Consider the following 12,934-nt stretch of genomic DNA (forward strand, 5'->3'; position numbering starts at 1 on the left):
TACAACAGCAAGTTACTGCTGATTACGCCGATGATGACGATGAAAATGAAGATGCATTCGATGTTGGTGTTGGTGTCTAACTTACAAGGCAGTCCCAAACACGACGATGACGTCGCCAGCACCATCAGCAGCAACAGAAACAACAACGACGTAGGCGACGCATGCGCCGGCAAAGTTCGCAGTTGCTTTTTGCTGCAACCAGCATAGAGGTAACTGTTGTCTTTTTTGTTGATTTTGCCGCATCTGCTCGGCAGCAGGTCCACATCCACAGACATGTCCAGATCCAGCTCGAGCCCAACTCCAGGCATAAAAAATTGATTGATAAGGTTTTTGCTCCTAATTCTCAGCATCGTTATTGTGCTTGTTTATACAGTTGAGTTTGCCTGCGCTTGATTGACAGGCCTAAAAACTGGCCTTCACTTGTGTTGGTACTTGTATATGCTCTTGGCCAACACACACGACACACATTGACGTTAAGATGCACCAGGTTTTTGTTCTTGAAATTTCCAGCTGCTGTTCTTCTTTTTCTTTCCGTCTTCCACTGCGATTCCAGCAACCGGTACGCACTTACGAATCGAATCGAATCGAAAACGAACCGAACGCGTTGGCCACTCGTAAAGAACTAAAGTTGAGAACGCGTGCGCTCTGGAATTTTGTTGTCGCCTCGATGTGGCAGGCACTGCATATGCACACACACATTCACACACACACATGTATCTGTATACATGCATTGATGACTATGGCGGCCTTTGCCTGCCTTGCCTTGTAGTGCATGTCCCAAGGGAATGTGTGTGTGTGTGTATGTGTGTGCTTGTATCTAGTTCTGTTGCCGCCTTACAAATCCATCATGCGGCAGCTCAACCATCTCTGCCCTGCCCTGCCCTGCTTGCTTGCCTGCCTGGCAGCATTTATTTGCTTTCAGATAATAATAGGGCATGGCAGGCATTCTGTCGGGCTTCTGTTGCTTCCGATTCTGATACTGAGTGGGGAGCTGGGAGCTTGGGCTGCTAGTGTGCGAGTGTGTGAGTGTCTATGCGTGTATTTGTACGGAGCGTAACGCCAGTGGCGATATTTGTTGAGCATATGCAAAAACACTTACCGTGCAACTGGCCCACCTTTCGTTTCCTGCCACTACTTGGACAAACATTTGAATTGCCTCTGGTCCACTCTTTCCACGACGAACTCAAATACTCATGCTTCATTCAGCATCGTCGTCGACATCTTCGCCTTCGTCTGTAGGCAGCCAATTTGGCTGAAGAACACTTCTCTCTGAACTCTTGCTGCCACGCATTGTTTATCCTCACAATGAAGAATCTCAATACAAAAGACTATGCACGGCAGCTACAGGAATGACGAAAGCAACGATGTCGGTCTGGCCGGGTCAATTTTATATATCAACTGCAAATGACAAAATACATTAGACCCATCAAATTAAAAAATTCTGTTCTATACTAATTATACTTGAAGGAACAAAATTATAACGTGCATCTTGATTTTATTCAATTTAAAAAAAACTCGCGTGACCTATTCAATATTTACTAAACGTATTCTTCTTATTCATTGAATTGTTTGACAAGCTGATGCATAGCTTTAGGATTTCCTTTTCAAACATCATTTTCATGCATGATGCATCCCAAAATCAGTGTAAAATTGTACTTACAATATAGGTAATAGTATAAGCTAACAGTATTTAATGCTAAGTATGTAGACAATAATCGAATATTGACGCATATTCTAGTTGTAACAAAATAGTGCATCATTTCCGTTTTTATTTACATATCAAGTGTCTAGAAAGACAAAAAAAAAGAAGACTATTCTATAGTCTTAATACGAGTATTAGAACGCAATGTTCAATGTGCTGTCAATGAGTAAAGAGCGAGGCTAGCCGAGCCGAAGTAAGAACAGCAATGACTGGTTAACTACATCAGCAACTTCACACTGTTCGGCTATGTAGTGTATGGGACCGGTCCACGGGGTTCTTTCAAAGATCAGCTGCTGCTGCGAAGTGACTGACTGGTTGGCGGCTTGACTGGTTGACTGCTGGACGGAATGGCCAAATAAGACTCCTCAACAATGACGGCGGTGGCGACGACGACAGCTTGCTGTGGCCTGTTGATTTACATACACATTTTGTTGTTGCTGCTGTGCTGTTGATGTTGTTGTTGTGTTTGTGCATACTTAGTTTTCCATGTAACATTTTCCACTACGTGATGTAGTCATTTCAATAGGCAGCAACGCAGCGGCGGTCGCTGTTTATCTTTTATTGATTATGCCAAGCAAACTGGACACCGCAGGTACATGCCATGAAGCCACCGAGCACCACACAACCACACAGCTTGGCCACCGCCACCGCTACTGCCAACGCCATCGAAACGTGCCATGGAAATTTGACTAATGTGAGCGCGCCTTGAAATTCAATTTAGTCGTTAAATATTTAGATTTTGTTGCTGTGGCTGCTTTTGTGTGCGGCCTGATGCAGGAAGGAATCAATTGGTTCCCCTTTGAGTAACATCGCTTAGTCATGTCGACGAAGACGAAGACGACGACGACGACGACTTCCTCCTCGGGCTATTCGGGGTTCCTTTTGTTATGACAATGGCGCGTTTTTGCCTATGCGGCTTATACTATTTGTTTTCATCTCTGCTTTTCCTTTTTCCTTCTGACTAGTGAGTTGCCGTCGCTTACAACATTTTACGATCGTCAGAGGCAGTTGAAGTGCCATAAAGTTACGGCGGCTCGTGAGTCAGACCATGTAGCCTGCAATACATCAACTCGTGGCTAGGAGACGCAGACGCCGCTAATCAAATGCAATTATAGCCTCGTTCAACTGCAATGTGAGACGCTCGTTATCAGTAATCTGGCCGGCCAGGTAGCCAGGCGGTTAGACAACGCTATGCTAAGGTCGTTTCGGCTGCAATACCTGTTGTTGCTGTTGATTCCGGATCCGTTATAAACACATTAAGAAACAATTAGCTGGCAGATTAGCACAGCCCGTACTCTGCAGATTTTTCTGCCCATGCACAATTCAGCTGGGGACAAACTGTTGGCTGTTTTCCCAGCATTGACTGACTGGCTAACTGACTGACTGACTGAAAGAGTTACTGACTGCATCAGTCACTTTCATTTTATGGCGGCGCTGATAAACTTTGTTTGATTGCGTTGCTCTTTGACTTGCCCTCTCCTGCCTTCATGGGCTATCCGATCAGCACACGAGTTTCTGATCGACCGGAAATTGCTTGGGCTTGGGCCCCGACCGCTTCGCAATGCAAAGGCGTCCATTGTTGTCCCCAAAGTTGTCGTCGTCGTCGTAATCGTAATGTACATACATACATACATATGAATGTATCGTATGTATATGAAAGTGCCTAAAAAGTACCGCATAAATTGATCAGACAACTGCAACGCAAACTGCAGCAATCAAAAGCACCAGCACTCAAAAAGTGAAAACTGAAATGTCATCTTATTGTTCAAATTATCAACTTTTACAGCCCTTTGAATTGTGGCGACCGCAAGCTATCGCACACACTTTACTACAATATATCTGTATGTATGTATGTATGTGCGAGTATAAGTAGTATGTTAGTATGCAGATGCGCCACATGGTCGGAGTGGTTTTCGGTTTCAAGTTCACACCAGAGTTCATAAACCGAAAGCAAACAACACCGATTATCGGACAAGCGACCCCACCAAGTTCAGTCTGTCCAAGGGGGGACTGGAAGTAGCATGGGGCTGCCCTCCAAGAAATCCCAATTACATCACAAGTAAACAGTATATGAAAACAAAAACAAATTTGGCAATGCATATTTACATAACGGTGTGTGTGTGTGTGTTTGCAGCTCCATTATATAGAATCCATTAACTGGCCAGCTGCATTGACAACGAAAGTAAAAGAAAGCAAAAAATGACAACCAAGTGGCTGGCAAATTGCGCATATTGCTGCGTCAATAGACCAAAAATACTATAATACATACCACCGCATACATACATACATATGTACAAGTATGTATGTACGTTCATGCCCGTATGTACGCGCAACAAACAGTACACGTCATTCGTATTTTGACAAACGAAACTGTCGATAAATCAAGTGCAAAAGGCGAATATCATATACACGTTCCTTGGGTGATTCATTTAGGAGATAAAATCGTGCTATTATTCCGAAATAGAAAAGCTTACTGATATACAAGTTAAGGAATTCAAATAATTTGCAAAACAACTCGTCCCAATGCAGTTTAATTTATTTATTTAACTTAACTTTCAAATGCTAAGATGATCAGACCAGAGATCAGATGAGTTCTGCATTTTGCTACACCACCAAATTCTAGGGACTAAGTGGAGGAACGTAGATGCTCGGTAGTTTAACGTTTAAATAATCTGCGGCTGATACCTTAAGTTTATTAGCATATCCATCCTTTGCAGTGTACAAAATATCTGTTTTCAGAGTGTTTGGCCAAAAAGAGCTGTGAAACAAGACCGTGACCTCAATCCCATTTAATTATGTTTAATTGTCAAAGCTTGTAAACTGTTTGCCGAACAGGCCACAAAGCCAAACACACACACTCACACACACACACGTACCTACAAGTACTACAAACATACGCAAATAACACCAGACTTGTGCCCACTTAGTTGGCGGCGCACACGTCGTACGCACAGTGAGAAAGAGAGAGCGGCAGAGGAAGGCAGAGAGAGAATGGGGCTTGCCACTGGATGGATGTGTCACAATATAAATTAGCGTAAACTGTTTTACACCACAATAACTACTAAACATGACCCGTCCGGCCCTCTCCGCCTGTCCTACCACTACGGCTTGCCCAACACAGCAATGTGCACATTCCACATGTGTACATAGGCATTTATGTATGTAAGTGGCTATGTTTATATGAATGTACATACATACATAAGCACGTATGTATGTATGAATGAATGTCTCTTCAATTGTCGGCACACTTGACGCCGCCTGCCGCTCTTGATGACGTTGGCGCTGACGCGGAGGGGTCAGTGGCGCCAGTAGGGCAATGGGCCGACAACTTTGACCGAACTGACAACATTGACGAAATGGACGTGCCGTTTATTTGCATACATTAAGCGTTTACAACCCCCTGTGTTTGTGAGTGTGTGTGTGTGTGTGTCCATGTTGTTGACACGTAAATAAAAAGCCATACAAACAAACAGAGCGACAGACTGACAAACAAAGCTACAAAAGCTTCAGCTCCTCAGCTAACTGTAAGTCTGACTGCTTGCCTGAATGAATTGTGTGAGAGCGGCCGAATGGGAATGGAATGGGCAGCGGCCAGCGCCTTGGGGGGGGGTAACGCGCATGTGCTTCTCGCATCGTTTGTACTCAAGTACGTAAACAAACCCAAGCCCAAACACATACACATGCACATGCACTGACACACACACGCACACACAGACGAGCCACGGGGCCAGGCCATATCCTAAACAAGCAGACGTGCGGCCGCCTCAATCGCTAGCTTCGCTTTTACATTAGGCAACAGGTTATTGCAATTCAGCGAAAACGACGATACGACGATACGGCTACGTCGATGTCGATGTCGGTGCTAGCGTCGAAGTCGACGTCAACGCCGGGCCAAGCCAAAAAATGTGTAAGTAGCAGTTCCCAAAAAAAAGGCACACTGAGCAAAATCGTTTCGTAATTGGTTAGCGCCGATAGACAGCGACCAGAAATTCTTTATAAGTGCAAAGGTTTAAGTATATTCGTATGCTTAAGTAGCTTTAAGGAGGAGCAATATTTTTTAAATTATTCTACTATTCAGGTATATAGGAAAAATACGTTATTTCCCGGTAACAAAAAACACAGAACAACCCCCAAAGTTCTTGAATTCAACGAGCGTTAATTTCATTCCACAGTGTTGTGACCCCATCCAAGGACAGGCGCTCAGTGTATTTCACTTGAAGCTTTAAGCGGTGTCTGGATGCGCCGCAGTAATTTTTTGGGCGAACAGGTAAGGCACGGCATGCAGGTGGCTTACTAACTGGCTGGCTGGCTGGCTGGCTGGAGCGTAAGAAACGCAACAAGCCCTCCGAGTCGCGGCGCCAGTTGTTGGCAGCAACGGGCCAATTGTGGCCCACAGCCGCATGCGCGGCCACAGTCGATAAAGCACATTCGAATCGAACGTTAGCAGTGCTGTTTATTGTTTGCCGCTGCTCCGAATCCAAAAACGAATAAGACGACGACAGTTTTTAATTTTCAATTCCCATTTTCATTCATTCATACGACTGTGCGAAGGCTTTTATTGCCGAGTGAAGTGCCTGTGTGTGTGTGTGTATGCGTGTGCGTGCGCCCGGCATTTTTGAAAGCTCCGCTGGACAAAAATCACTTTGTCTGGGCAGCCAGGCGCACTTTCTTTTTGCCATCGCATGATCCTTTCATTTAACTGTGTCCGCGTGGCGAATTTCGCTTTCATTTTTGTATTGCAACGCGCCCGCTTCGACCGGTTCAACATACCGAGCGCTACAACTCAATTCTAGTTAAATGTCATCATCCTGCCGATTTTTATGATGATTTCGCTGCGCCTGCACTTAAGGCTCCCTCTGCTCCTCTATGCGGTTCTTCAGGTGGCGGCCACCGTACGTCAGTCGCGTGAAATAATCATCACTGATGCGGTAGGTGATGGGGTTGCTAGTTGGCAGCGGCGGTTGACAGAGGGGGAGACCAGCAGTTAGCTGCCAACAGAAGCGCGTGTGCCGTGCGGAATTCATAATCACTTGAGTGTCACAACGCACGCGTGACGCGACGCGCTGTGGCCTCCAAAATGCAAAATCGAAAAAAATGTGTCTGAGCGTCGATTTTTGTGCAACGACTGCAGCTGTAGGGTCTCTGTTGGCGGCCCAATCCAAGACCCCGTCTCCGTCGCAGACACGTTGCTTGCCAAATATTTGCTCACGCACTTCCTGACATTGCAGGTGCGTCGCATCCAGCAAGATGGCTACAATGTGGAGCGGCATGTGGTGACAACAAAGGACGGCTATGTGCTCACACTGCATCGTATTCCCCAGCTGCATGACCTTTTTGGCACGGTACTGCGACGACCTGTCGCCTTTCTCCTTTCCGGTCTCTATGCCTCGTCGGATGTGTAAGTATGCGGGGACTGTGCAGGCCCAGGTGGGGTCGACATAGCAGACTTGGGCACCACCATGGGTATTTAAAATGAAGCCTATGTCTATAATTAACTTCAATTAAAATCAATGTAACGCCTCTTTGTCGCATTACTTGTATTTATATGCAGCCATTGGAAGGGCAGATTTTGTTTTGAATTTAAAATAGGACAATAACATTAGGAGAATTAGTTGTAAGAGAGGCCCAATCCTCAACTCGGATCTGAAAATTGAAAGCCTGAAAATTATTGATAAAAAAAACATCAAAAGACTTGTGTGGAAAACACTGAATATTATTTTATAGCCTTAAGCTGGCACCAGTGCATTAGGCTCCAAATGATCAGCTATTATATTTCAGATGGCTACTGAACGGACGGGAGGACTCGCTGGCTTACCTGCTCTGGAACGCCGGCTACGATGTGTGGCTGGGCAACAATCGCGGCAACATCTACTGTCGAAACAATGTCTGGCTTAATACGACAGAGCGCGAGTTCTGGAACTTTAGTTGGCATGAGATGAGCGTCTACGACATGCCAGCCCAGATTGATTACATTTTGCGAACCAGCGGTGCGACGCAAATGCACTTTGTGGGTATCTCACAAGGCGGCACCGTCTTCCTGGTTCTCAACTCGATGCTGCCGCAGTACAATGCCGTTTTCAAGACTGCCACGCTACTGGCGCCAGTGGCTTATGTGAGCAATACGAAGAGCGGCCTCGCGAAGATTATTGGACCGATTTTGGGCACACGCAATTATGTGTCCAAGATGTTGGAAGGTGTGGAAATGTTCTCCACCAACAAGTTTTTCAAGAAGTTTCTGTCAATGACATGTCTAGAGAATGAGAAACCCCTAGTCTGCATCACACGCTTATGGCCTGTCGTGGGTTACGACACACGCTTTTTGAATAAGGTTAGCAACTCTTGAGTTCAGTTGTCAGCTTCTGCTAATCAATTGAATTTGCAGACCCTTTTGCCAGATCTGATGGCCAATTTCCCTGCAGGTGGTTCCGTTAAACAGCTTATGCACTATTTTCAAGGCTACGTTTCCACAAAGTTCCGGCAGTACGATTATGGACCAGAGCGCAACTGGCTGCACTATCAACAGCTTGAGCCGCCAGAGTATGCACTGGAAAATGTTACCACTCCAGTCACCATATTCTTCTCCGAGAACGATTATATTGTAGCGCCAGCGGACATTTGGAGACTAGTGATGCGGCTGCGCAATGTAGAGGCCGTCTACAGGGTGCCTTGGAAGCGCTGGAACCACTTCGACTTTATCTGCGGCCTGGGAGTACGGGAGTACATATTCGACAATATCGTACGCACCATGAATCGGTATGAGCAGCGTCCTAGATAGGAGAAAGACAACTTTCTATTAGTGCCAAAAAATTAGATATAGTAACAAAGTTAAATCTACGGTCGATCAACTGCGATTGGCTGCGGATATTAGTACTGATTAATAAATATTTTTATTTATATAGAAAATGGAGAAGACTTTACGAGTAAAATATTTTACAGACATGGTGCATTTGGGTGACATTCTTTGCGTAATACCAAGTTATTTGCCAAAGTCTTTTAAATTTAATTTAAAATAATGGGTATCCTGCTTTATAGCTTAGGTTATACAAGAATGGGCTCTCCTTTCGTGAACTATATTCAATACTAATTCTAACAAAGTGCGATATTTTAACGTATGTTGCTAACGTAAGTAATGCTCGTTCATCAGTACTTCTGCAGGATATTGAAAAGGTAGTTGGAAGTCCATAAAATCGAATTTGTTTTGCCAAACTGTGCAAATCAGTAAGAATATAAGTACACATGTTAGTTACGTTAAGTCGTATTAGTACAGAAATGTTCTTGCTATTGCTTTTAGCAATTTTTACAAGTGCAGTGTGCTCTGAAATACCAAGCACTGTAAGTTGACTTCAATCCTATTGGGCGGCTACTTTATATATACACCTCTGCCTCCTTTGTCTCTTTGTAAGGCCGAATTTATAACACGTCACAACTATTCAGTTGAACCACACGATGCTGTTACAGAGGATGGATACGTGGTGACAATGTTCCGCATCCCCGATTCTCCACGCTGTAAGTGGAAGGGGTTTCCAGGTGGACCTACAAAGCCGGTTTTTTATTTGCAGCATGGATTAATGAGCTCCTCAGACTGTTGGGTGCTCAGTGGTCCATCAAGGGCCTTGGGCTTCCAGCTAGCTGATGCATGCTACGATGTGTGGCTGGGTAACTCCAGGGGCAACAGATATGCCAGAAAGAATACCAAATTGTCGGCATCCGATCGGGACTTTTGGAAATTCACGTGGCACCACATTGGATATAATGATGTGGCGGCGCAAATAAACTATGTCCTCGTAAAAACGGGACATAGGGCCTTGCATTTTGTGGGTCACTCGCAGGGCACCACCGGTTATTTAGTTTTGATGTCTTTGCGACCGGACTTCCTTAAAAAACTGAAGACATCTCACCTGCTCGCACCAGTTGCTTTTTGTGGCAGTATGAGATCGGTAATGTTTTCATATGGAAGTCAGGTCTTGCTGCATCTGCCAGATTTCGAGCTTCCGGGTCACTATAAGCCTTTGGCTACGCTGATTTCTTATTTTTGCTCCTTTCCTATAGCGGCGCTTTTATGCAAGAATGTTTTGTTTCTTTACACCGGCGCCATATCAAGGCACATGGACAAGGTTTGTAAATTACAAATAACTCAGCCACGAATAATTTGTGATAAAACTGTAGTGTCGTTACAGTTATTAACAGATGCGATAACCATAACTCATCCGGCTGGCAGTTCAAGCAGACAAATAAAGCACTTCGCTCAACTGCACAGCTCACACAAGTTTAGGAACTTCGACTTCGGCGAGACAGAAAATATGAAGATCTATGGCACCGCCACTCCACCCGAATATCCCCTCAACAGAATAAAGCCTTCAGAGCCCGTCAACATTTACTACAGCGATGACGATGTGCTAGCTGCAGTATCTGATGTCCTGTTGCTATCCCAAAACTTGCCACACAAGCGAGTCTTCCGTGTGCAGGCCGACGACTGGACCCACCTTGACTTCATATTTGCACATAATCTCAGAACTGTTATAGGCAACCAAATAATCGCTCTTAGCCATGCATATGAAAAGCGCCATAGTGGGAAAAAGTTAAATCCACATGACGCAGTTTTGCACTCATTCTAGTTTCCAGAGGATTATTATGTTTTTCAAGAATATTTCTTGAATGAATAAAGAGTTTTATCGCCCCAACATGAAGAGGCTTTTTACCAGTCAATCATTTTCAAAGCGCATCCTTATGTCGAATTAGTACTTCCGATTGGAAGATTTTCATACAATCGTGGATGTTAAACAATATAAATTACTTTAAAAAATTAAGTAATATTGAATACTGAGTGCCGACCTAAGAAATCCAGACCACGATTTTACCCCTAAATACTGCAATACTTGGGTCTTCCTCAAACAATTTCGGATTCTTGAATTTGTGAAGTATTAAATCGTAAATGGTTACGGCTGCTGAAGTAGACTGCATTTGAAGTCGGAATTGTGACCGCTTGGAAGCAAGATCATTTCCAACTACAGCGACAACAACTAGGACAGAACTTATTTAAACTTCATATTAACTTTATTAAAAGCCTAAAGACGGTTATTACTAACCACATCCTATGTGTTCCCAATGACTTCTAAAAACAGCTATTTATAAAAGGATGTTGACTTGTCGTAGCAATGCAATTTTCACTGTTTCTAAATTAAATTTCCAATCACTTTGAATTCGTCATGAAAATGTAAAAAATTGTTCACGGTATTGGTACATGATTTGCTTACTTCGGCGCTACAGTGTAAAAATGGATATCCTACGGTTCCAACTAATTTTACTAGGTGTGGAAAATATTTTAGGCTTGCGAATCACTGTAAGTCACCTGAAAGCTGTGTATTGAAAAATGTATAAATTGTTTAATTGTGGTTATGGTCCTCTCAATAGACCGACTTCATATTGTTTTACAACTATCCAGCAGAAAGGCACGAAATTTTGACAAGTGACGGCTTTATCATAAGCTTATTTCGCGTCCCCTTCTCGCCACGCTGTGAGACCAATCCAAACAGTGGCACAAGGCCTGTTTTCTTTTTACAACACGGACTACACAGCTCTTCTGACGGCTGGGTGCTATCTGAAAAGGGGCTACCCTTTGAGCTCGCTGATGCATGCTTCGACGTTTGGCTGGGAAATGCACGTGGAAATAAATATGCGCGGAAACATAGTCACCTCAACCCAAATCTTCCATTCTTTTGGAGGTTCTCATGGCATGAAATTGGCGCAATTGATATACCCACTGAGATAGATTATGTGCTGTCAAGAACCGGGCAAAAGTCTTTACATTATGTTGGTCATTCGCAGGGCACTACAGTGTTCTTGGTTATGCTTTCAATGCATCCGAAATTTAGTGAAAAAATTAAAACGTCACATCTTCTTGCACCAGTGGCTTATAGTGGCAATATGAACTCAATTTTCCTAAAGTCATATTTGGTGAAAAAAGCCCTGTTGCTAATACCGGACCTTGAGTTCTTGCCGTCAATAAAGATAGTGGCTCAAGTAGTATCATCTGTTTGCTCAATAAAGCTAATTGGAACCTTATGCTTTCTAGTTTTATTCTATGATGGCAGTGAGACCTCAAGCAACATGGACAGAGTAAGATGAATTTTAAATTAAACTCACTTGATTTGGATATTGATTAGTGCTTTTTTGCAGTCATTGGTACCAATAATAGCTGAAACTCATCCGGCAGGCATATCCACCCGACAGATCAAACATTATATCCAACTCCATATTTCGGGAAAATTCAGACGCTACGACTTCCACAAAAGAAATTGGGAGATGTATGGCCAGCGGGAGCCGCCGGAATATAACTTGCTTAACGTAAATCCAAAAGCGGCTGTCAATCTATACTATAGCAGCAACGATGGGTTAGCTAACGAGAAAGATGTCCTTTTATTAGACAAGAGTTTACCAAATAGTAAGGTTTTTCACGTCGACAAAAAAGACTTTTCTCATACGGACTTCATTTTTGCAAAAAACCTAAAGGAATTGATTCATAAGAAAATTCTAAGCATCAGCAATGAGCACGAGAAGAAGAATAAGAATTAATAATAATCGCACGAACCAGAACTACCAAACAACGGATGGGTATGCATACTCTTGCCTTTGGTATGACCCTGGACAAAATTTTAGAAGTCATCCGTATTCCAAACAAATAGGAAAAAACTTATTTACATTTTATATTTTTTTAAAAACCTAAAGATGTCACTGACCATATCCTATGACTTCTAAAAACAGCTACTTGTAAAAGGATCTTGACTTGTCGTAGCATTGCAATTTTCAATGTCTCTAAATTTAATTTCCAATCAGTTTGAATTCGTCATGAAATTGTAAGAAATTGTTCACGGTATTGGTACATGATTTGCTTACTTCGACGCTACAGTGTAAAAACGGATATCCTACGGGTCCAACTAATTTTATTAGGTGTGGGAAATATTTTCGGCTTTCGAATTACTGTAAGTCATCTGAAAGCTGTGAATTGCAAAATGTATAATTGTACTTGTGGTCCTCTGAATAGACCGACTTCATATTGTTCTATAACTATCCAGCAGAGAGGCACGAAATTTTGACATGTGATGGCTACATCATTAGCTTTTTTCGCGTCCCTTACTCGCCACGATGCGAAAAGAATCTAAACAGTGGTGCAAGGCCTGTTTTCTTTTTACAACACGGTCTACACAGCTCTTCTGACGGCTGGGTGCTATCTGA

At 43.4% G+C, this 12,934-nt stretch overlaps 3 protein-coding genes across 3 annotated transcripts; all 3 read left to right on the forward strand.

The window, feature by feature from the left end:
• Positions 1 to 6,228: 6,228 nt before the first annotated feature.
• Positions 6,229 to 8,477, forward strand: LOC115621475 (lipase 3). The gene is made up of 4 exons (XM_030515135.1): positions 6,229 to 6,630; positions 6,931 to 7,100; positions 7,481 to 8,030; positions 8,085 to 8,477. Exons 1-4 carry the CDS (start codon positions 6,523 to 6,525, stop codon positions 8,475 to 8,477), a joined length of 1,221 nt encoding a protein of 406 aa, XP_030370995.1. The 5' UTR covers positions 6,229 to 6,522.
• Positions 8,478 to 8,978: 501 nt separating this feature from the next.
• LOC115621478 (lipase 3-like) lies at positions 8,979 to 10,383 on the forward strand. Its single transcript, XM_030515137.1, has 3 exons — positions 8,979 to 9,034; positions 9,106 to 9,816; positions 9,880 to 10,383. The coding sequence occupies exons 2-3, from the start codon at positions 9,181 to 9,183 to the stop codon at positions 10,315 to 10,317; spliced, it is 1,074 nt and encodes a 357-aa protein (XP_030370997.1). The 5' UTR covers positions 8,979 to 9,034; positions 9,106 to 9,180; the 3' UTR covers positions 10,318 to 10,383.
• Positions 10,384 to 11,799: 1,416 nt separating this feature from the next.
• LOC115621687 (lipase 1-like) lies at positions 11,800 to 12,432 on the forward strand. Its single transcript, XM_030515397.1, has 2 exons — positions 11,800 to 11,818; positions 11,879 to 12,432. The coding sequence occupies exons 1-2, from the start codon at positions 11,810 to 11,812 to the stop codon at positions 12,272 to 12,274; spliced, it is 405 nt and encodes a 134-aa protein (XP_030371257.1). The 5' UTR covers positions 11,800 to 11,809; the 3' UTR covers positions 12,275 to 12,432.
• Positions 12,433 to 12,934: the final 502 nt, after the last annotated feature.

Source organism: Scaptodrosophila lebanonensis, unplaced genomic scaffold (genome assembly GCF_003285725.1).
Source record: "Scaptodrosophila lebanonensis strain 11010-0011.00,11010-0021.00 unplaced genomic scaffold, SlebRS2 tig00000024-arrow-pilon, whole genome shotgun sequence".
In the NCBI taxonomy this organism is placed as follows: Eukaryota; Metazoa; Arthropoda; class Insecta; order Diptera; family Drosophilidae; genus Scaptodrosophila; species Scaptodrosophila lebanonensis.